Source organism: Vulpes lagopus, chromosome 6 (assembly GCF_018345385.1).
Source record: "Vulpes lagopus strain Blue_001 chromosome 6, ASM1834538v1, whole genome shotgun sequence".
Classification (NCBI taxonomy): domain Eukaryota; kingdom Metazoa; phylum Chordata; class Mammalia; order Carnivora; family Canidae; genus Vulpes; species Vulpes lagopus.
In genome coordinates, this window is record NC_054829.1 from 131,934,517 (window position 1) to 131,958,568 (window position 24,052).

Consider the following 24,052-nt stretch of genomic DNA (forward strand, 5'->3'; position numbering starts at 1 on the left):
AGGTGGGTAAGCATCGGGCTCCCTGATTTTGGCTCAGGTCATAATCTCAGGATTGTGAGATCAAGCGGGGGGCAGGGGGGCCTCCATGTCCAGTGGGGAGTCTGCTTAAGAATCTCCCTTTCTGTATTACACTGAGTGAAATAAGTCAATCGGAGAAGGACAAACATTATATGGTCTCATTCATTTGAGGAATATAAAAAATAGTGAAAGGGAATAAAGGGGAAAGGAGGAAAAATGAGTGGGAAATATCAGAGAGGGAGACAGAACATGAGAGACTCCTGACTCCGGGAAACCAACTAGGGGTGGTGGAAGGGGAGGTGGGCAGGGGGTGGGGGTGACTGGGTGACGGGCACTGAGGGGGTCACTTGGCGGGATGAGCACTGGGTGTTATGCTATATGTTGGCAAATTGAACACCAATAAAAAAATATACAAAAAAAATAAATAAATAAAAGAAACTTAAAAAAAGAATCTCCCTCTCCCTTTTCCCCTCCCCCTGCTCTCATGCACTCTCTAAATAAATAAATAAATAAATAAATAAAATCATCTTAGAATATTTTAATTTTATTAAAGATAAAGGAGTGATTTCCCTAAGCCAAGGACAAAGGAAGCAGCATGTGAGGAAGGAACTGAAGGGGGAAGAGTGGTAGGAGAGAGTACGTGCTGTTGTGGGTACACAGTATTTTTCAAACGCATTAATTCCAATCTCTGCAGCCCTCTGTGGTGGAGGTATTATGCTTCACTCCCTTATATTTTCTTACTCAAGAACACAGAATACTACTAAGTAGAAGGGACAAGACTCAAAGTTGGGTCTAGTTTCACATGATACATTCCCTTTATTGGGCTCTAGGGTCAGACTGCTTAATAATTTAATCCTTGCCAAAAAGGATTAAAGTTCTAGGTCTATAAAATATAAGATTAAATATTTTATATTCCATCCTTCAGACATACAGTCCATTTTCTGTAGCTTTTATATTTGAAAAGCCATATTTTTATATGTATCCAAACTATGATTGATGCACATATATTTAGTTTAAATGGCTTTTAAAATTGGGGCGCCTGGGTGGCTCAGTGGTTGAGCCTCTGTGTTTGGCTCAGGACTTGATCCTGGATTTCCAGGATCGAGCCCCACGTCGGGCTCCTTGCATGGAGCCTGCTTCTCCCTCTGCCTGTGTCTCTGCCTCTCTCTCTGTGTCTCTCATGAATAAATAAAATCTTTTTAAAAATGGCTTTTAAAATCTTTCTAGCAAAGACTTTAAAGCAGTTCAAGGCTATATAAAAATATAAAAGCCAACAACTTCATGCTAATTCCTTACATTACTATGATCCTTTAAAATTTTATAGATTGCGGGCAGCCCAGGTGGCTTAGCAGTTTAGCACTGCCTTCAGCCCAGGGCCTGATCCTAGAGACCCGGGATCGAGTCCCACGTCGGGCTCCCTGCATGGAGCCTGCTTCTCCTCTGTCTGTGTCTCTGCCATTCTCTCTCTCTGTGTGTCTCTCATGAATAAATAAATAAATAATAATAAAATAAAATTTTATAAATTGCTTACATAAATTTCAGGATATTTAAGATAAATGGCTTACTGTTGGAACAAAAATTATCACATACTAGACAATATAAATGTTTCTAGCTATCTCCTCTCCTTAACAAAAGCTAGAATATTTTCATTAACTGTTAATACTTCTAATTTCCTACAGTAGATAGAATAATGACCCCCCCTCCCAAAGATGTTCACACCCTAATCCTTGGGTCTTGTGAATGTTACCTCACATAGCATAAAGGGCTTTCAGGATGGAATTTAGGTTGGTAATTAGCTGACCCTAAAATAGGGGGAGTCTCCTGGATTATCCAGATGGGCCCAGTTACATGGGCCCTTAAAAGAAGAAGAGGAAGTCGGGGAGAGATGGGTAGAAGAGATCTGAAGAGTGAGAGGGACTCCACCCGCCAGAGGGACTTTGAAGACGTAGGAAGGGAGCCATGGGCCAAGGAAGGTGAGTGGCTCCAGAGGCTGAAAACAACCCTCACCTGACAACAGTCAGCAAGGAAACAGGAACCTCAGTTCTACAACTACAAGAAACTGAAATCTGCCACCAACTGAATGAGCCCGACTTTCCCCAGAGCTTCTAGGAAGGAATGATAGGGAGCTCGCTGACCAATACCTTGAAGCTAGCTCAGTGAAACCTGGCTCAGACTTCTACCTACAGGAAAAATCTGTGGGAAAATTCATATTGCTTTAAGATGCTGCGTTTGTGGTAGTTATGGCAGCAATGGCAATGCATACTTTTATCTCTCCCGAGTTCCTTGATTACAGCTTCTTTGAAACTGTTGCTACACACCAAGTCTTGTTGGTGAGCGCAATGACATTTTTCAACTCTGTTGCCTAGTACTGCCCCTCCGGACAGGACAGCCTGCTTCCTGGAACCATCTCCTCCTCTGGTTTTCTTGTCATTCCTGATTCTTGATTCTCTTCCTTTCCTCTGCCTTGTTCACAGGCACTTTCTCTCCAATATTCTCTAAATGCTGCTATTCCTTCAGGTTCTGGCCCCAGGCCGTTTCCTTACACTACATATACTCTTGGCTTCTACCTATAAAAGCTAGCCAGGGACTCCCAGATCTTATCCGCAGCTCAAAAGTCACTCCTTTCACTGATTTCCCTCAAATCACTATATATCTTCAAGGTTGTCCCAAAATTCTGCTAATCTGAACACAGTCTTTCCGCCCAACCCTGCTTCTCTATCTTCTGAATGCTCTTATTCCATTAACTACCTCCAGTCACCCAAATCAGTTAAGTTACTTTGCCATTATCTTTTTTTTTTTTTTTTTATAGTCACAGAGAGAGAGAGAGAGAGGCAGAGACACAGGCAGAGGGAGAAGCAGGCTCCATGCACCGGGAGCCCGATGTGGGATTCGATCCCGGGTCTCCAGGATCGCGCCCTGGGCCAAAGGCAAGCGCCAAACCACTGCGCCACCCAGGGATCCCACTTTGCCATTATCTTAGGATGATTCTTTCTCACTGATCCCCTGCGTCACTGGTAGCCGAACGCATTTGGGTATCTCTTAAATGTCTTGTTCTATCCCCAAGCCACTGTCTTACTTAGGAACCTATCCTTTCTGGAGTGGATTAGCAAACTCTCGCTTTGCCTCTTGACTTTCAGTCTTGCCAATCTCTAAATCTATCTTCCACCTTCTCCCTAGCATGTTTTCTTATTTTTTTAAAAGATTTTATTCATTTATTTGAAAGTAAGAGAGAGAGAGAGAGAGCATGAGCAGGTGGGAGGGCAGAGGATGAGGGCGAAGCAGGCTCTGTTGGGCTCCATCGTGGGATGGAGGACCGTGAGATCACAACCTGAGCTAAAGGCAGACGCTTCACTGGCTGAGCCACCCAAGCGCCCCTAGGAGGAGTCTTATTTTACCATTCACAGAAACAGACAGTACTTCTCTGTAGTTCTCAGGATAAATTCCGTCCTTGTAAGGTTCATTCCTTTCACCCTCTGCCACACTCACCTACGTTAATACATGAATACTTTTCTGTACACTATGTCTTCTAACTGTGATGCCTTTCTACGGTTCAGTCTCAGAGGCTGACTGAGGAGGACTCATCCAACACTGGCATGCTTCAAAAGATGTCTTTGAAAATCATAATTTTTAGAGTTTTCGTTGTCCCGCAGCTTCAGGAGGAACTCAACTACAGAATGATACAACAGAAAGTGCACTGACCTTGGCACCATCACACCAAGCTCCTAGCTCTAATATTGAAAAGGCAGGAGGTTAAAGCTGCCTCGGGCCTGTTTTGTTCTTCATTTGCCAAGTGAAAGGGTTAAAATAGGTGATTTAAAGCTCCATGAAAATGGACAATTCTAGTTTTCTAATTAAGAGCACTAAAACTTACTAGGCACTGGAAAGCAGCAAGGCTAACTTAGAACGCTGCTCAATTTCTGGAGAACCATCAACATACTTAGGTCACTCATGCACAGTAATTAACTTTATCAACCAGATAATCTAGATGATCTTGTTCTAAGGCTTTGGGGATTGGTCTAAATAAATGGAAGATCAAACCAACTAGATGTGAGGGCGACACTGTACAGTGAAAAGAGGCCACTTTGCAGTTACACACCGCACGAAGGCTACCTGCAGTGACTAAATGGCCTAGAGTAATGTAAAAAAAATTTAAAGCAAGCAAAATCTTAGGGCCAGATCAGGGTTTCGATGGCTTTCATGCATCAAAAAGTTTCAAAACAAATTTTTTTCTAACCCGAGACTTTTTCCTAGGGCCACTTTTCTCTCTGCCCCTTCTGAACTTTGTTGCCACTCGCTTTTAAAGCCTCAAGCAAATGCCTCCTGGTTGCTTGGGCGAGGCTATAAATAAAATCGGCTAAAGTGTCCCATCGACGGTAAACAGGCTTTAGGCGATAATGAGTCGAGTAATTAGGGCGCGGCTGGACTCCACCCAGCGCTCCCGCTCCCTCCCCCCGGGGGCTCTCCGCCCTCACGGAGGCGCGGACTGCGTGCCCGGAGCCTTTTGGGGGCTTGCTCACCTTTTTGTGCAAAGTGGCGCGTGGAGGGAGCGGCGCCCTCGCACGCCCCGGCCGGCCCTACACCCCTCGGGGGCGCGCCCCGGGGCTCGAGCTTGGAACGGGGCTGAAATGGTAACCGCTGGGGTAACGGCCCCGGCGCCCCGGGGCCGGGCGGGATGCGGAGGGCGCGGTCGGCGCGGCGCCGCAGGTGGACGCGGCAGGTGGACGGGGCATGTGCACGCGGCAGGTGGACGCCGCATGTGGACGCGGCAGGTAGATAGATGGGGCAGGTGCACGCGGCAGGTGCACGCGGCAGGTGGACGCCTTAGGTGGACGGGGCAGGTGCGCGCGGCAGGTGCACGCGGCAAGTGGACGCGGCAGATGGACGCCGCATGTGGACGCGGCAGGTAGATGGGGCAGGTGGACGGGGCAGGTGCACGCGGCAGGTGGACCGGGCAGGTGCGCGCGGCAGGTGGACGCCGCATGTGGACGCGGCAGGTAGATGGGGCAGGTGGACGGGGCAGGTGGAAAGGGCAGAGTGGACGCCTTGGGTGAACGCAGCAGGTGGACGGGGCAGGTGGACGCGGCGGATGGATGGGGCAGGTGAACGCAGCAGGTGGACGGGGCAGGTGGATGCGGCAGGTGGACGCGGGACCCAGCGCGGCACCAGCTCGGCCGCCCGGCGCGGGCTTCCCCCCCGCGGAGAGCCGCCGAGCCCCGCCGAGCCCCGCGCCCGGGCGCCTCCATCCCGGAGCCTGACTCCCCCTGCCGGGCCCCGCGGTCGCCGAGGCCAGGGGAGCGGCCCGGAGCCCCCGCCCGGACTCCCGACTCGCACCCCGGCTCGAGCGCAGGGGGCGGCGGGGAGGCGGCCCCGGCCCCACGCACCTGTGTTGCGGGCCCGTGTTGGGCAGCGGCAGCTCCGATGTCCGAGGCGCTGCCACCCGGTCCCGCTCGCCCCAGGCCAATCCCGCGGCGGCCGCCCAGCAGCGACTGCCAACCGCGCATGCGCGTGCGGCCCGGGCGGGGAGCGGCGGCGGGAGGCGCGCGGGTGCACCTGCGGCGGGGGCCCAACCGCCGCGGGCCGCTCCTCCCGCCCCGCCCCCCGGCCCCGCAAACGGCGGCAGGCGCGGGCCCCCTGGCAGGGGCGGGCCCTCAGGACCCCGGCTTGCCCCCCAGGAGCCCCTGTGCACCTGTCGCCCGACCCCGGGCTCCCAAGGGATGGAGCTTTACAGACCCCCCCCCCAACAGCGTCCAGTTAGCACCCCAGGCCTTCCCTAGAGCCCTGGACGTCCAGGGATGCCAGGTCCCTGCGCTCCGCAGGGAGCCTTCCTATGGGGGGGGGGGTGATAAATACGGATCTATTAAGTGTCAGCATAGCAAATGCATCCTCCTTTCCGAAATGCTCTTAATAAGAATCGGTGACCTTTATTGTGCTCACCGTACTCCAGGGGCTTGACATTATTTCATTTAACCGTCACAACCCCCCAGGCACGGAACTGAATGAAGACCCTCCTTTTGCTTGAGCCTTGGATTGACAAACAGGGTTCGAATCCAGGTGTGTCCCTCTCGGAGCCTGTACTTTTAACCCACACACCGAACCAAAGTATAGCATAGAGGTGGGATTGAATCACAAGCTTCTTTGCCCCCTTCCAGTTTACCATGTAGCTTTCACCGATCTTTGATAGTAGATCTTGACTGGGTTTGGATGGCTGCGATGTACATGGTAGGCAGGTGTTGGACTCTGAGAAGGTGCTGAGCTGTTTTCCAAAGTGGCTGTTTTTATGCTCCCACCAGTAACGTAGGAGAGCTCCAGTTCTGCTACATTTTCACCGTTGCTTGGTACCAGGTCAGTCTAGATCTTTCCAGAGGTCAATCGATGATGCCTCACTGTAGTTTTATTTTTATTTTTAAAGATTTGTCTATTTGAGAGCCCATGCGAGCAGGGGAAGGCAGAGAGAGAGAGAGAGAGAGAGTCTCAGGCCGACTCCCTGCTGATGTCTCACTGTAGTTTTATTTTTATTTTTAAAGATTTATCTATTTGAGAGAGAGACAATGCAAGCAGGGGAAGGGGGAAAGAGAGAGAGACAGTCTCAGGCCGACTCCCCGCTGAGTGCAGAGCCCCAGGCAGAGCTGGATCTTAAGACCCTGAGATCAGGACCTAAGCTGAAATCAAGAGTCTGGGTGTTATGCTATATTTTGGTAAATTGAACTCCAATAAAAAGAAATTTAAAGAGTCTGTTGCTCAACCCGCAGAGCCACCTAGGCCCCCCACACTGTGGTTTTAAATGCTATGTAGTTGTCTCACATACCACCAAATCCCCTCCATAGGAGCTCTATTTTGTATCCCCATTGACAGTATATGAGAGTGTCTGTATCTGTTTCTACATAACTTCACCCAAACGGAAGCTAGCTTTTGAATTTTTGTCAACCTGATGGTGGGGCAGTTTTTGATATCTAATTGCAGTTTTAGTTTTTACTTGTGAGGCTGGATACATTTTTATATATAAGGGCAAGGTTTTTTCTTTTTTATTGCTTCCAGATTTTGAGTCATAGTTAGACTACCTTTTCTGACTCCCAGGTTGTAGAGAGATTCACCCATATTTTCTTTTAATGCTTGTATAAATTTATTATTTCTGATTCACTTGAAGTTTATTTTCATGTGAATCTTATATTTCTCCAAATGCCCATCCAGTTGCCCCAATGTCATTTGCCCACTGATTTAAGATACTGCTTCTATCATTTACTAAATAACCTTATGTGGTTGAGCCTATTTCTGGACTTTCTATTCTATTTCATTGATTTGTCTACTCAAGTGCTAGTACAAAGTACCACACTGTTTTAATAATAGAGGCTTTGAAAAATATTTTAGCATCTGGTTCCCCTTGATTCCCTTCTGGCTCTTCCTTCAGAGCTTTTCTAGATATTTCTGAATGTTTTTTTTTTTTCCCATATGAACTTTAACATCAATATGCCAAGTTTCAGATTGTTGGCATATTTATCAGGATCACAATAAAATTGTAAGTCAACTTAAAAAGAACATTTTGATGAGATGTCCTATCCAAGAAGAAAGAAATTGCTTGAGTCTCTTGGAACTTTAGGAGTGTTTTATAGCTTTCTTTGTATAGGTTTTGCACGTTTATCTCTAGATCACTGAGATTTACATACAGTAAACATCATTCATTTAAAGTTCACAATTTGATGAGTTTTGGCAAGTGTACACACTTCTGAAACTACTTCCACAATCAAAAGATGGACTATCACTTCTAAAAGTCTCCTGCTTTTGTACATTTCTTCTTAGGTTTATTCCTAAATATGTTTTTCACTGCTATTATAAAAGAGGTTTTCTCATTCATCACATATTCTAAGGGTTTATGATCACTTTTAAGAACTTATTCATTTTTGGATGTTAAATTTATATTCTGATATCTTGCTGAATTATTTAGATTTGTGATTAAGTCCCATGATTTTTTCCACTTAGAGTATCATGCTATCTTTAAATAGAACTTTACTTTTTATTTTCCAACTCTTGTGCCTACAGTTGTTTTGGCTAACATTGCCAGAACAATCTAACAGTCCAGAGATAGTGGGGATCATTTGCCCTATTAGTAGAAATGCTAATAGTAGCCTAGAAAGGCTAGTAGAAATGCCTTGCGTTTCCCCATTAAATAAAAAGACATTTTTAGGATTGAGGTACATGCATTGTGTCTATCATTGTCATATTTAGCAAGTTAAAATATAGGACAACCAATGAGAATCTAATTTCATGTAAACAAATAATTCTTAGTACATATATTTTTCATATGTGAATTTCATCTGGCCCATAATTTTGTGTTGAGAAAGTATCCATTCATTGCAATTTTAATATTTTTAAAAGATTTTATTTATTCACTCATGAGAGACACACAGAGAGAGAGGCAGAGACACAGGCCGAGGGAGAAGCAGGCTCCCTGCAAAGAACCCGATGTGGGACTCGATCCCTGCAAGGCCTGATGTGGGACTCAATCCGGGACCCTGGGATCACTCCCTGGGCCAAAGGCAGACACTCAACTGCTGAGCCACCTAGGCGCCCCTTTAATATTCTTATAGAAAACAGTTAAAAATAGGTGTTGCATTTTTCAAAGGCCCTTTCAGCATCTGTAATCATACAATTTTTCTCCTTAAGCCTATTACTAAGAATCCTGCCCAGATTCTTCCACTCCTGAAACAATTTTAAAACATTGGGACTCTCCAATTTCTCAAAGTTCAGTTAGGTTCCCTTGTGCAATCATCTGTACCTGCTGTCTCTTTGTCCCTATGTCTCCATAATTTTTTCTATTCTATAAAAATTCATTGATTTATACTTTGTCTCTATTCACATCAATTTTGGTAAACTAATTCTCCCCCCAAAAAATCCTCACTTTACCTGGACTTTTTTTTTTTTTTTTAAAGATTTATTTATTCATGAGAGACACAGACAGAAAGGCAGAGACAGGCAGAGGGAGAAGCAGACTCCATGCAGGGAGCTCGACGTGGGACTCGATCCCGGGTCTCCAGGATCAGGCCCTGGGCTGAAGGCGGTGCTAAACCGCTGAGCCACCCAGGCTGCCCCTTACCTGGACTTTTAGAAAGAAAACTAGTATCAGCAAGACAAAAACCCCTTACATAAACTTCCTCATTGGAAGTTTGTATATTGACAGTATATTGACATATACTGTCAATGGGGATTCATTGCCTATGACTGGTTATTAATAACACAGAATCTAAAAATGTAATTGGGGGGAAAAGGTAAAGAAAGGGGGGAAAGAGTCAGATGATGGTTTTGATGGGAAAAATGCCTGCCCAGATTTAGCTCCCATTCTTTGTTCACAATGGGCTGTGAACCTGCCACAGAGTGGAAGGTTCATATAAAAATATACAAGGTTAATTTGCTCTCTTCGAACCAAGAGTGTTGTCACATTTGCTATTACTACCAACATGAGTAATATCACCATGTTTCTATTTATACTTTGATGGTGCAGTTGTTGGTAGCTTATCTCAATACCTGAGAGAATTTCACCTATCATGTCTTCAAAGTTTGCAGAGCTTCTATTTACTTCAAACACAGTGTTCAACGGAAAAATTTTTTTTTCATTAGAATCTTGTCTGATTATGATTTCTCCAAACTCATCTGCTATATTGAGCCAGGGGCATAAATACATCACATGCCTTTGTGTATATGCTCAAAGGAAAGTGATTTTTTTTTTAAGATTTTTATTATTTATTCATGAGAGACAGAGAGAGAGAGAGAGACAGAGAGAGATAGAGGCAGAGACCCAGGCAGAGGGAGAAGCAGGCTCCATGCAGGGAGACCGATGTGGGACTTGATCCCGGGACTCCAGGATCAGGCCCTGCATCAAAGGCAGGCGCTAAACCGCTGCGCCACCCAGGGATTCCCAGGAAAGTGATTTGAAACAGCAAAATCACCATGAATGCTATAAAACAAACGCCCAAACTGAGCAATAAGCATTTTTGCTGTGCTATATCCCAGATGGGTGTCAGGGGTTCTCCAAATTGCCCCTTCCTCATACACCTCAGACCAGACACCATGGGTGGTGAGTGAAACAAATGTCAGCATTTGGGTAGCAGAGATGGGGATGGAAACTGGGGGCATCTGTCCTGGCTGCACTATGAACGTTTTCTGGAAATGCTTTGTGCTGACCATCCAACTCTCTGTCCTGGAATTATTTCAGTAAGGACGCAGCTATTGGGTTGAATCTTTAAGGCTGCTCTTCAACGTCTCTCTCTCTCTCTCTCTCTCTCTCTGTCTGTCTCTCTTTCCTTCTATCGTCTGCTACTCTCAGGGTACTTTGGTCCAAAATTTAAGTCAAATTAAAAATTTTTGTAACATACATGTAACGTGATGTCCCCCACCAGCCACTTTACTGAAATATACTTGACATATTGCTGCTTCTCTTCTAAAAGGGCAGAATGAGATGGACACATTTGAACAGTTCAGCTTTCACATTCTTCTTGTATGTTGGTATGTAATGCAGTTCAGACGAAGGTAAGTATGTAAAGTTTTGGCCCTCAAGGATAGATAATACAGCAGTATAAAGTACAATTTTCATATTTTATTGAGGAATCAGAAGAAAAAATCTCTTATTTCACAAAATAAATAAAGTAAAATTCAATAGAATAACAAGAAGAACGGACAATGGGTAATAGACTCCTATAAGAAACTAACAGATCAAGCAAGCAGACAAAAATTAGTAAGAATTTTAAAAACTTGAAGAAGTAAATTAAAAAGCCTGATATAAGAGAATCCTTTACCCACTAAATAGGAATATTTTAAGAAGACATTTTAAAGGCATAAAACACTTATTAAAAAAACAAATGAATGCAACATATTTTAAAGGGAGTGTACAGAGACTATACATTCTTTTCAGATTCATATGAAACCTAAGAATTCATAACAATTCTCAAATCTTATTGCACAGATAAAATTAGCTAACAATAGTATAATTGAGAAATCAATAGTAAAAGATGGCAAAACCCATTATATTTGAAAAAAGAAAAAGAGAACACACTCCCAAATAACCCATGAGCTAAGAAGGTAATAATATGAGAAATTATAAAATCTTTAGAACTGAATGCTATCAGAATACTTAAATATCAAGAGGTTGGTAATCAGCTCAAATGGCACTTAGGGGTAAGTTTTTAGTTTCAAATGCATTTGTTTAAAAGACAAGAAGATACTGTGGCACTGCCAGACTTAGGCTTGCTTAAATTGTGCCTTCTGTTTCTTCAGATATCCTAACAAAATGGGTAAGAACCTATACTAATTGACACAGAACCTGTTCATGACAATGGCAAGTTTCTAAACTTGTAGTTATTTATTGAGATTCTGTGGTAGCATCACTATCCAAGTCAACAAAATACATTTCTTTTTTTTTTTTAACAAAATACATTTCTTAATTTTCAAAAACTTACTTGCCTTTACTATTTTTAAATTAAATTGTAATAGTAGTGGTACAAACATCATAAATAAACATTCTAATTTTTCTTGACATAAGAGGTAGTAATTTAATACTTCCAAGCCTAGTAGTTCTATTTTCTCCTCTTCTATACAATTATGCATTTTCATTATTATAATTTCTGAAAGATGCCATGAGCAAGTAAGGTTATCTGAGGTTTCAAGGTATTACAGAGTTTTTTTCTTGTTACACTTTTTATTCTTCATATTTTCTGAAATAAAAACAAGAAATCTGTAACATCTAGAAATAACTAATTCACAAGGATGTAATTATTTTCATGAAAATTTTTGACAATATTCCTTCCTTACTATGTCCTTTTGACCACACTTTTCCCTTATAGAGAAGATAATTTTACATTGGCAAAAGATTTGATTCTTAAGATGTACTAGACAATATCAGTTTTAATACTATCATGGTGTTAAAATTATTGAAAGTAGACTTCCATCACTGGGATACCGGGAAAATCTATATTGTTGGATTATCATTAAAGCCAACTAACTGTTACAAATAAGGTATGGATATTTTTAAACATTCACTTTACTTTTATTTTTTAAATTTTAAATTAAATATTGAAAATATTTAGGATAACAAAGTAAAAACGTAATAATCTTTTAACACTAACATATGAAAGAAAATCAGAGATTATAAAATTAGAACTGTGAATATAAGATAATCTGTGTACTACATTTCATATGAAATTAGTTTTGAATTTCTTGTCAGTCAAAGGGAACAAAAATACCCACAATGGGCAAAAGGAATTATGACAATTCTTTGGGAAAGAACATTTTTTTTTCTAGCTCCAAATTCTAAGAGAAAGCTGTCACATATATCTTTACATAGAAAAGAAACAAAACTTGAAACAACAGTTTTGAAGGAAATGCAAATATGCCGTACATCATTCTTTAATGAAAGTCAAACGCATAAACTCCAATAATTCAGTTAAAGCATTTTGATGGGAAATATCCGTCTACTTCCTTTCCCTCCATCACCTCCAACTAGGCTTACCAGATTTTGCAACAGCAATAAAACAAATGGGTCATACATACAAAAGAAAAAAAATCTGTGTTTAAATTCAAGGTTGAGTGGGTATCCTGTATTTTACCTGGTAACCCTACTTCCAGCACACAGAAACATTTTGCCCTGTTGCCCAGTAACTGCAGTAAAACAAAAGTTAACTTTTCATGTAGAATGAAGCAGTAGCTAATTTATAGAAACACACTATTCTCCCGCTTATCAACAGAAAAACTTTATCTTTTTTTAAAAAAAAGATTTATTTATTTTAGAGAAAGAGAAAGAGAGAGCAGGAGGAGGGGCAGAGGGAGAGGGAATCCCAAATTGATGCTGCACTGAGTGAGGAGCCCGATGTGGGGGCGGGGGGGGGGGGCGTGGATCCCACAACCCTGAGATCATGACCTGAGCCGAAGCCAAGAGTTGGACATTTAACTGACTGAGCCACCCAGGTTCCACAAAATGTAACTATCTTATTTGAGTTTTAAGTATCTTATTTGAGTTTTCAGAAATTATTTGTACAGAAGTATTTGTTTCTAAAAGAAATTTATTTTATGTTCATTATAGGTATAGAACATGAGATGATAAAAGAACACTTAAACTTATGAAATAGTCAAAATTTTTAAAAACTTAAAACTCGACTAATTTATCACTAAGACAAATTTTTCGTTTATTATCATTTTTGACCTACAAGCTAGATGAATAGAAATAAACCAAACTATTTTTCTCCAGAATGAGCTCTAGAAAATTTATCTTATGTTTTAAAAAGTTTTATGAGGAGCATAAACTGGTTAAGGCACAAATTTCAGAAAGGGAGACAGAACATGAAAGACTCCTAACCCTGGGAAACGAACAAGGGATGGTGGAAGGGGAGGAGGGCGGGGGGGTGGGGGTGACTGGGTGACGGGCACTGAGGGGGGCACTTGACGGGATGAGCACTGGATATTATTCTATATGTTGGCAAATTGAACACCAATAAAAAATAAATTTATTTAAAAAAGGCACGAATTTTACATAAAAAATATTTTAAAGACTTAATTTAGGAAACTGTAGCAATACTCATGCTGCTATGTTAGACCGGGTTAAAGAAAGGAGAGTCACATTTATCTTGCTGGGGTCATGAGTGTAGATTTTATTTTACTTAATAAAATGAAAAGTTGAAAAAATATCATATCTAAACTGGTTCTAGGTGGTAGACAGCTAGGCCCCACTGAAGTGATCATAAATGCACAGGAAAGGAAAGATGTAACTCCAGACAACGTAAAGCATGGAGGGGGCTCTCAGCTGAGGAGACGTTTAATCAAATAAACAAAAGATATAAATCTGATGGAAAAGGGGCCTGACAGCAGAGCTGAGGAATCTGCGACCTCAGCACCAGGGACAGGGCTGGAATGGAGGTGGCAAGTTTGATGAAAGACAGGAGCCAAACTAGGGCTGACCCTGGAGAAGGAAGGGGCCTGTGTCAGGAGCACCCCGCAGGAAGGCCTTCAAGCCCTGGGCCACTCACACACAGTCTTACCTGAGGAAAGCCGAATGTGCCACCTGGATGGAGCCACCGCAGGCAGTGTGCGAACTAATGCCCCAGAACAAAGCTCTCTGCATTTTGGTATGTTGTTGCCCCTTCTCTCAAATCACTGGGAAAACAAAACAAACAAACAAACAAAAAAAAGAAAAAACCAACACAAAACAATCCCAACCCAGGCACCCGCATACTCTAAAGCAGAGTGTGTAGGCCAACACATCCTACCCATGGACCAAAGACTCTCAGGAAATCTCATTCCTTTCAATTTTATGAAGGAATATGAAGACAAATGCAGTGTCAGGGGAGGAAAGAGGAAGGAGAGGAAATAAATTACTCATATTGTCACCAGACAACCGAGACTCGCTGAATATTTGAGGAAAGCGTAAACCTGAGAGAGACGGATCAAAATAGACAAGCAGAGTGATCTGGTCACAGGAAAAACCCAGCTCACTCAAAATACAGAAGAGAACTTTAAAAATGTTTCACGAGAAGATCTAATTAACACTCTTGAGATTTGAGGAAAATTGTATCTGCAAAATGAGTACAGGGTAGGAAAAAAGGAACAATAAAAATGAAACCTTCGTGAGGTAAGTTAGTTAAGGAACCCACCTAGTACATAGAGAAACAGGTGACAGTAGATAAGAGCTATGACATACAGAAGATCAATTCCGTAAATTTCAGATTTGATTATTCTTTCAGAAAAGAGTAGTTACAAAAGAAAGGAGCAAAATAATTAAATCATAATATGCTATCGGCTATTTGTGTCCCCTTCCTCAAAGTCACACGTTGAAGTCTTAAATCCTCAGTGTATTTGGAAATGGGGCCTTTGGGAGATAATTAGGTCCCGAGGGTGGAACGTTCGTGAATGAGTTTAGTGCCTTTATAAGGGGATAAGGAGACTCGAGATGTGTCTACCCCTGGCCGTGTGAGGATGTAGTCAGGAGACAACAGTCTACAAACCAGGGAGTGGCTCTCACCCAAGCCCCTGATCTTGGACTTCCAACCTCTAGGACTGTGAGAAATAAATTTCTTTCCTAAACAGCCACCTGGTCTGTGTTCTTTTTTGTCATAGCAGCCCAAACCGACTAAGACATAACAAAATGAGTTAAGCATCTGAGCTAAATACCCATCTATACTGCAGGAAAAATCATGCGGATAAATAAAAATTAGTAGCAGAAGCATATTATGTAGCAATAGGAAGGAAGCTACCAGGGGCATGTAAACCTGAAGTGATGAAGTGCCACTGCCTGTGGCGAGTGAGACAGGGCTGGGGAAGTGCAGCGGTGGCTTCCTCTCCCTGGGGGCACCTCTTTGTATCGATCCTTCGCCAGGTATGTGCATATTGCTTGAAGCACACATACAAGGCTAAACAGCTGGTACGGCTGAATTCTGTTCCATTTTGCAATACACCCTTCGGAAAATGAAAGGGGCAGTGACCCATTCTGCAGCTCTTCCATCAGTTTGGAAACATCTAGTTTTAAACATCTAACAGTCTTAGCAAACTTAGCAAACGGACGGTTCCTGGGTTCCCTGAAGTTGTTTTTGGTAAGGCCACGTGGTTGCAGCGCAGGGTGCTGAAGGCGTCCCCAATCCCTACCGTGGGAGGGAAAGCACGAGGTGCTGGCGGGCTTCTTGTTCTTGCAGGAAAGAAGGGAGGCGTCCTGGAAGGAGCTAGTAGAGAAGGACAGGGGCTGGGAGCATGACGGATGAAGGCTCCTGGGAAACTGGCCGGCCGAGCTACCCTCTTCAAACTTTTGCTGATCTCAGTCCCATTAAAAAAAAAAGAAAAGAAAAGAAAAAAGCAAAAACCTTTCAGCCCGATGCAGGTCGTCTTTCTGGAAATGACCCACGTGTCGGTGGAGCGGTACGTGTCTAAATAACGCACGCTCCTGTGTGTTCTGTACCCCCTTTCCTGCGGAAGCGCCCGAAGGTAGCCCTGCACGAACACCCCTCCACGCACATGAACCACGCACAGGGAGCGTTAGGCGGAAAGCAGATGCAACTCGATTAGCAGGGGAAGAATTCAAGTTCCAGAAACACGGGAGAGCCAGCTGGGGAGGCGGTGGGCCCGGCCCTCAGGACTGACCCGAAGCCAGAGGCGCTGGGGAAGGGGAACAGGCGGGCCGCGGCTGGAGCCTTGGTGGAGATGGAGTCGATACCCCTAAGACTGGGGTCTCCCCCACTCAGAAGAGGAGCAGCAGATGGCCCCACAGCCCCAGGTCCGGGAGGAAGGCCACAGGAAACCGTGGACAGTAGAGGCCAGAGGTCAGGCGAGGAGGCCCACGGCCCCTGAGGTTTGAGTCTGAATAAAGAAATGCACGGCCTGCGGCTCGAACCCAACTGGGGGGGGGGGGGCAGAGGTCAGGAGGCCACCTTGGAAGCCCTCAGCAGGGCCGCGGGCCACCTCCAGACCCTGCGAGCCAGGGGAGCCGCCAGGGCTGAGCCCGGCCTCCTGCCCACAGCGGGGCCTGCGCCCTCTCGGGCGCCTCTCGCAGCTCTGCCGGGTGTCCCCGCTGACGGAGCCCGCCGCGGGCCCTTGGTGGGGAAGGGCACTCTGTGGGGGGGGGGGGCGCCCCAGGTTCGCCCTGGAAGCAGGGAGTGAGGAGGAGGACGGCAACGACGGGTTCGGGGAGCAGTTCCAACGGGGGATGACACAGGCCCTGGGGACTAATGCCTGGGCATAAGGAACTTTCTCCGAAAGGCACCAAGGCTACTGTGTGCGTCAAAAGAATCAACGGAAAGTCCTGGTAATTAAAATTTTGTTTTTGTAGGTTAAAAAGCAAACGGGCCGGAAAGTAAAAGCTCGGGAAGGAAACAGCAGCAGGCCCCATAAGGACGCGGACCAGACACAACTCTTTACTTTCTAGAAAGGACTTGGCCATAAGGGCCGGTTAAAGACCCGAGATCTTACAGCTGGAACAGGAGAGCAGACAATGGACCAGTCGGAGGTCTGAGGGCGCTGACCGGAGCTGCTGGAAGCAGGGAGCACGGTCTGCAGCGCAGAAAGCCCCCGACGGCTACAAACGAGGGGAAGGCGGCAAACCATGAGGATGGCTCCGAGTCTCGGCAGTGGGTAAAGCTCTGAAGCTCCTCTCCCACCCCATGGAGCCAGGTGATTAGCTTTCCTTCACTCTTGAAGGGTAATTCTCAGAAAAGGCAAACATGTGGTATCTAGACTCAAACCAGGGGAGGGACAAGAATGCTAAGTAGGCCAAATAGGGGCACCCAGGTGGCTCACCCCATTAAGCCTCCGACTCTTGACTTAGGCTCAGGTCGTGACCTCAGAGTCAGGATTTCAAGACGTGAGACCTGGCCCCCCTCCCCTCGTTGGGCTCTGCACTTGGCAGGGAGTCTGCTTGAAGTTCCCGCTCTCCCTCTGCCTCAGCCCACCCGCCCCCCGCCCCATAAACAAACAAACACACAAATCTTTAAAACAACAATGGGACACATAAGTAAATACTGACAAAGTGAACACTGAAAGGCCCAGTTATCTGCCCACTCGGCTCCCAGACTCTCTAGCAATCTGACTGGCCCACGCAGCAAGACTGAGGCACTAACCCGGCTAATTCCTTAGGGAAAGAGCCGAGCCACTCCTGCCCTACAGAGGAACTCGCAGGTTCAGCCATGTGCTCGGAGGCTCCAGCCAGCTTTCTCCACCTGAACAGACAATCTCTGACCACTACATACATGACGAAGCCCTTAGCAACAGTGACCAACAACAACAACAAGAGAACAACTCAGAGGAAATTGAAACTGCAGGAAGAAGAAATTTTTTAAAAATTAAAAAAAAAAAAACCCAACTGTTAAAATCCTGAGAGGGTTAAGGTGAACCATTTCAACATAAAATAAGAACCAAGTGTTATAAAAGGGGATGATAACAGTAGGAGAGCACAAAAGGGGTCCTTAGACATTAAAGCTATACTAGTAAAGACAAAAACCAACCAATCAATGAAAACTGCCTTTCCCCCCCAAAATATGGTTCCTTAAAAATAACATAGAAAATGTATCAGCAAAATAATTTGTATTTTCCAGAATTGAAACATGAGTTTTCAGATTAAAAAGTCCTACCAAATATTAAGAACAATCGATAAAAATAGACCCATACCTACCACCATCATGAAATTGTAGAATTCTAAATACAAGAAAAATTTTAAAGGTTGATGGAGGGGAAAATGGGTCCTATACCAGGAAATAGGAATCAGAACGGCTTTCACTACTTTTCATTGGTTACACTCGTGAATACCTTCAAAAATCAGAATTCAGAATTCTTTGCCTAGCCACCCTAATGATGAAGTCTGATAGACTGCAGTCATTTTAAGATGTTTTAGTTCTCCAAGAATTTACCTCCCATTTGATCTTTCTCAAGAAATTACTGAGGGGTGTGGTTTACTAAAACAAATAAGTAGACCAAGTATGTTGCAGATTTGGGATACAGAAAACAGGAAAATCAACCCCCTGGTTCCTAAAATATCTGCTAGAACTGTCAGGTTGCAGGAGAAATATTTTTCAAGATTAGGAAGTGGCATTAGGAAATGCAGATAAGGCTTTGAAAAATATTCAGCATTCATCCACGGTTTTTAAAATGTTTGAATACACCGAGAACAGATTTGGATAATTCACAGGGAATCTGAGGGTGAATTAGTGGTAAGTACATGAAATAAAGCTGATTTAAAACTAAAAAAAAAAAAGTTGTATAATAAAAGAACATACTTTGTAGCTTAAGTGTAAATAGCATTTATACTCTCATTATAACATTATTGAATACTGAGCAAACCAATCACATAACTATATGGACAGAGTGAAGGTTTGGGTGGAGTGCACTCTATCAAAGTTAAAATCTTTTGTTCATTAAAAGGCATTATTAAGAAAATGAAAGAGCAAGCCATAAACTGAGACTTGTGGTCAGACTATATATGGAACTATAACAATCCAAAAAAAAAAAAAAAAAAAACAGGTGAACAACCCAATTTTTTAAATGGACCAATACTTAAGACATTTCACAAAATATACATACATTTCATTAAATCCATATTTCATAAGGATCTATATTTTTATATATATATAGATACACACACAACGAGCACCTAGCATATGAAAATATGCTCAACATCATTGGTCATTAAAGAAATGCAAATAAAATCATAAATGAGGTATCAGGATCTGGCTTTTCTAGCACTCCATACAAATTGAATCGTATAGTATATAGTGTTTGGCATCTGGCTTTTTTCATTTAGCATAATGTAATTTTAGAGATTCATCCATATTGTTGCATCTATTGATAAAAATGAGGCTTCAGGGGCACCTGGGTGGCTCAGTGGGTTAAGTGTCTGCCTTTGGCTCAGGTCATGATCCCAGGGTCCTGGGATCGAGTCCCACATTGGGCTCCCTGCTCAGCAGGGAGTCTGCTTCTACCTCTACCTCTCCTCCTCCCCCTCCCCTTGCTCATGCTCTCTCAGTCTCTCAAATAAATAAAATCTAAAAAAAGAAAGAATGAGGCTTCCAACTCAGATGTATTGTCTCCAAACTCATTGTATGTCTACAGTATAAGATAAAAAAGGAAAACACTTAATTCACTCTTCTAAGACAAAATATTAGTATATCAAAAAGTTATCTGTATAAACTTTTAAAGGACACAAAATATATAAAATAAAACTAACGAGTATCTGATAATTTACTATATATCAATTTTTATACTTACCACTATATTGTCAAAGGTTTAAATTTTTGTATATGATAAAGTCTCTTATCCACTATGAAGAAAATTGAGAACTAAGACTAATCCTTATTATGCCATTGTTTCCAAAGAAAGATGCCGATCATTTTGAAAGAAGGTGTTTGAATTATGAGACTCATTAATAATAAATATCCTGTAAGAAATTTTAAAAATAATATAATTAAATAATTGTAACAAAATAATATAAATTTTTAAAATGTACAACTACCTTTGACATGTCATTAAATTGTTATTTATTTCTATTTTAATTGGGTGAGGTATAAAAAGGGAAAAAGCTAGATTATAATATGAAATATGAGTGATTAAATTTTCTACTTAGTAGGCTGTGAATTTACAAAGGTAAGGTTAAAATACCTTATTCAGCAAAAACTGTAATGGAAGAAAAGAGTCCCACTATAATAGCACCAACAAATAGAATGGTATTGATCAAGTGCTTTCTGCATCACCTGCGACTATGTTTTATGTATTTTCATGGTGCTATTTTCTGCATCAAGATTCATAACAGTTAAATTTTCATTATTCCTGGCACCTGTTTGTTTTCCTTAATGAACACTTTTAATCTAGAATTTCACTTTGCCTAATTGCTAATAGCTAAATTTACTGAATTCACGCTATTTTTCAGGCAGTGTTCCAAGGAGTGCAGTACAACAAATACACAGAGATAAGGAGTAGAAAAAGTGGAAAGAGGGCAGGTCATAAATAATGAATGAAATGATGGGAGTACGTGTAGGTAAATGTCTCTCATTTCTACTGACAAAAGAGTAAGGCAATCAGCTGTTTTTTTGTATGAAGAAACTAAAAAGGGAGACTCTTTCAAAGGTAGGAAACATCTTAAGGCTCACCTAATTTAAACCTCTCTTACCATAACTAAAAACTAGTTGTTTTGACTCTAAAGTCTCTGCTTTTTCTACCGTACCAAGATGCTAAGTAAATTACAAATAACATTGCTTCCAAAAATGATGGAAAATTAAAGAATGATTAAAAATCAAACGATACCGAATTTTTCTTCACATGGCAAATAGTGATCTGAAAAAAAAGAATGCTGATACACTTAAATTCTACAACAGGGGCATTTTATTTAGAAATATTCTTCTATAACTCTAAATATTAAACTAAAATAGTGAATTATATCATGATTTTTAAAACACATTTGTAGTCTTTACTTGAATCATACAGCTGGTAACAGTAAGGCAAAGAAGTTTACGTAGGCTGGATTTTTCTCTCCATGACAGATCACTCGGGTCTCGAAAAGATGATGGCTCTTCACAACATATAGTTACCAAAGGATGAATTATGTTTAAACAACCATGTTTTACAATCTCGTATTTTCATCACCCCTTCTCTAAACACTACAAGTTCATGAGACATTGTATATTACTCAAGTTACATTTCAAAATCTTACTTTGGAATATTGTTCTCTTCCAGGGAATGATGACTGTATACCCACATGCTGGAAAAGAGAAGGTTTATATCGAATACGAATGTGCTTATTTCGTTCTGCGCATTTTTCCTGGGAAAAATAAGAGAAACAACAATCTTCCGTAATAAGCCAAATATACTCCCTTTTTATTGCATATATGGATGGCAGAATTTTGGGTTGTATTGTTTTATGTCAGAATTCTGTTTTAATATTTAAAAATTAAATAAAACTTTCTTAGCTTTTTAAATTTTCTTTATTTTTATTTTTTAGCTTTTTCTTCCTAAGTATAATAAAATACAAGTTGAGATACAAAAAGGTTTCAGTTAAAGCATGTATTTTCTACTGTTGTACCAGCTATCATTTTCTGCTCCTTTCTTTTTATTTCAATGACATAGATGAAATCTTTTGTATTTTCTATCCATTTCTTTCAGACTACAGTGTTCTCTTTCCATAGTCATTAATTCCTACACTGAGGTACACCCTCCTGAGTTTCTTCTTAAGTAGGAAAAAACATGATTAAAACAAAGAACCAATATTATACTTTATGGAAAAATATTTGATTAATCTCATTAAAAATAAAAATAAGGGACACCTGGGGGGGCTCAGAGGTTGAGCATCTGCCTTGGGCTTAGGACATGATCCCAGGGTCCTGGGATCGAGTCCTGCATCAGGCTCCCTGAGAGGAGCCTGCTTGTTTCCCTGGCTCTCTCTCTCTGTGTCTCTCATGAATAGATAAATAAATAAAATCTTTAATAAAAAATAAAAATAGGGATCCCTGGGTGGCGCAGCGGTTCGGCGCGTGCCTTTGGCCCAGGGCGCGATCCTGGAGACCCGGGATCGAATCCCACGTCGGGCTTCCGGTGCATGGAGCCTGCTTCTCCCTCTGCCTCTCTCTCTCTCTCTCTGTGTGACTATCATAAATAAATAAAAATTAAAAAAAAAAAAAAAAAAAAAAAAAAAAAAAAAAAATAAAAATAAATAAAAAAGATAAAAATAAGAAAGATGACCTGTGACAACAATCCTATTGAAGCAAATATCTGAAACTACTGAGTGTTGAGAATGATTTTTGTATACTGTATGTGTAGAAAGTTCATAAAAATGCATCTCAAATTTATATACTCAATAATTTTTAAAAGATTCATTTATTTGAGAGAGAGAGAGAGAGAGACTGAGCAAGCACCCCAGGGGGAGGGGTGGAAGGCAAGGAAGAGACATAATTTTTTTTTTTTGAAGAGACATAATCTTAAGCTGACTCCCTGCTGAGCACAGACCCAGATGAGGGGCTGGATCTCACGACCCTGAGATCATGACCTGAGCCAGATCAAGAGTCAGACGCTTACCTGACTGGGCCACAGGCGTCCCATACTCTCTAATTTTTATTCCAGTATGGTTAACATGCAGAGTTACATTAGTTTCAGGTGTACAATGTGGTGATTCATCAATTCTGTACGTTACCCAGTGCTCATCATGAAAAGTGTACTCTTCATTCTCCTCCCCTACTTCACCCACCCCCACCCACATCCCTTTGGTAACCTCCACTTTGTTCTCTATCGTTGAGTCTATTTCTTGGGGCAGCTGGATGGCTCAGCCGGTTAAGCGTCTCACTGTCGATTTCAGCTCAGGGCATGATCTCAGGTTGTGATGTCAGGCTCTGCAGTAGGTGTGGAGCCTGCTTAACTGTCTCCCTTACCCTCTGGCCTCCCCCACAAAGAAAGAGTCTATTTCTTGGTGTCTTTTTTTTTCCTTTGCTCATTTGTTTTGTTTTTTTAGATTGGGCCTATGAGTGAAATCATACTGTATTTGTCTTTCTCTGATTTTTTTCACTTAGCATTATACTCCCTAGCTCCATCCATGTTGTTGCAAATGCGCATATTTCATTCTTTTTTGTGGCTGAATGATATGCTGTTGTGTATACACACCACATCTTCTTTATCCATTCATCTATTAATGGACTCTTGGGCTGCTTCCATAATTTGGCTATGGTAAATAACACTATAAAAACGTGGGGTATGTATACCTTTTCCAATTAGTATTTCGTTTTCTTTGGGTAAATATCCAGTGTGGAATTACTGGATCATATGGTAATTCCATTTTTAATTTTTTAAGGAACCTCCATATTATATTCCACAGTAGTTGCACCAGTTTGCATTCCCACCAACAGTGCCTGAGGGTTCCTTGTTCTCCACACCCTTACCAATACTTGTTATTTCCTGTGATTTTTTTATTTTGGCCATTCTGACCAGTGTGAAGTACTATTTCATTATGGTTCTGATTTGCATTTTCTGATGATGACTCATGTTGAGCATCTTTTCATGTATCTGTTGGCCATCTATATGGCTTCTTTGGAAAAACGTCTATTCAGGTTATCTGGCCATTTTTTCATTGGCTTGCTTTTTTTAGTGTTGAGTTGTATAAATTCTTCATATATTTAGGATATTAACCCCTTATCAGAGGTATATTATTTGTAAATATCTTCTCCCATTCAGTAGGTTGCCTTTTTGTTTTATTTTTTAAATAGCAGACTTACTTAAATGCATTTACTTACTTAAATGCATTTCTACTCAGTACTAACATGTAGTAAAATATTATATTAAATGATTGTTTTTAAAACTGTAAACTAAATAATCTAGAGTTAATCTGAAACTAAAGTCAGATAAAATTAGTTGAGGAATTAAAATTTAGGAAATATGCTTACATTTGCTAAGCTAGTAATAGGAAGTACCAATGAGATGGTATTATCAAATTCTGGCTTCCCCAAATCCCTCAAATAACCTGTTGATAAAGAAAAGCTGAGTTTATTACTTATTGCAGTAAAGAAGAAAATACCTTGCTTGGTAGTGTCTATTGAAGTCTTGTGCCTAT

At 42.0% G+C, this 24,052-nt stretch overlaps 2 protein-coding genes across 2 annotated transcripts in view; both read right to left on the reverse strand.

The window, feature by feature from the left end:
• Window positions 1–5,468, reverse strand: part of CLGN (calmegin) — a 48,092-nt gene extending 42,624 nt beyond the window's left edge. The window contains exon 1 of the mRNA XM_041759253.1: window positions 5,400–5,468. The gene's annotated coding sequence lies outside the window, so the exon portion shown is untranslated. The remainder of the gene's footprint in view (window positions 1–5,399) is intronic.
• Window positions 5,469–10,643: 5,175 nt separating this feature from the next.
• MGAT4D (MGAT4 family member D) overlaps window positions 10,644–24,052 on the reverse strand; it is a 54,473-nt gene continuing 41,064 nt past the window's right edge. The window contains exons 10-12 of the mRNA XM_041759389.1: window positions 21,173–21,280; window positions 19,735–19,903; window positions 10,644–11,717 (exon numbers count right to left, since the gene is read on the reverse strand). Coding sequence (XP_041615323.1) covers window positions 19,889–19,903; window positions 21,173–21,280 — 123 coding nt within the window. The 3' untranslated portion in view covers window positions 10,644–11,717; window positions 19,735–19,888. The remainder of the gene's footprint in view (window positions 11,718–19,734; window positions 19,904–21,172; window positions 21,281–24,052) is intronic.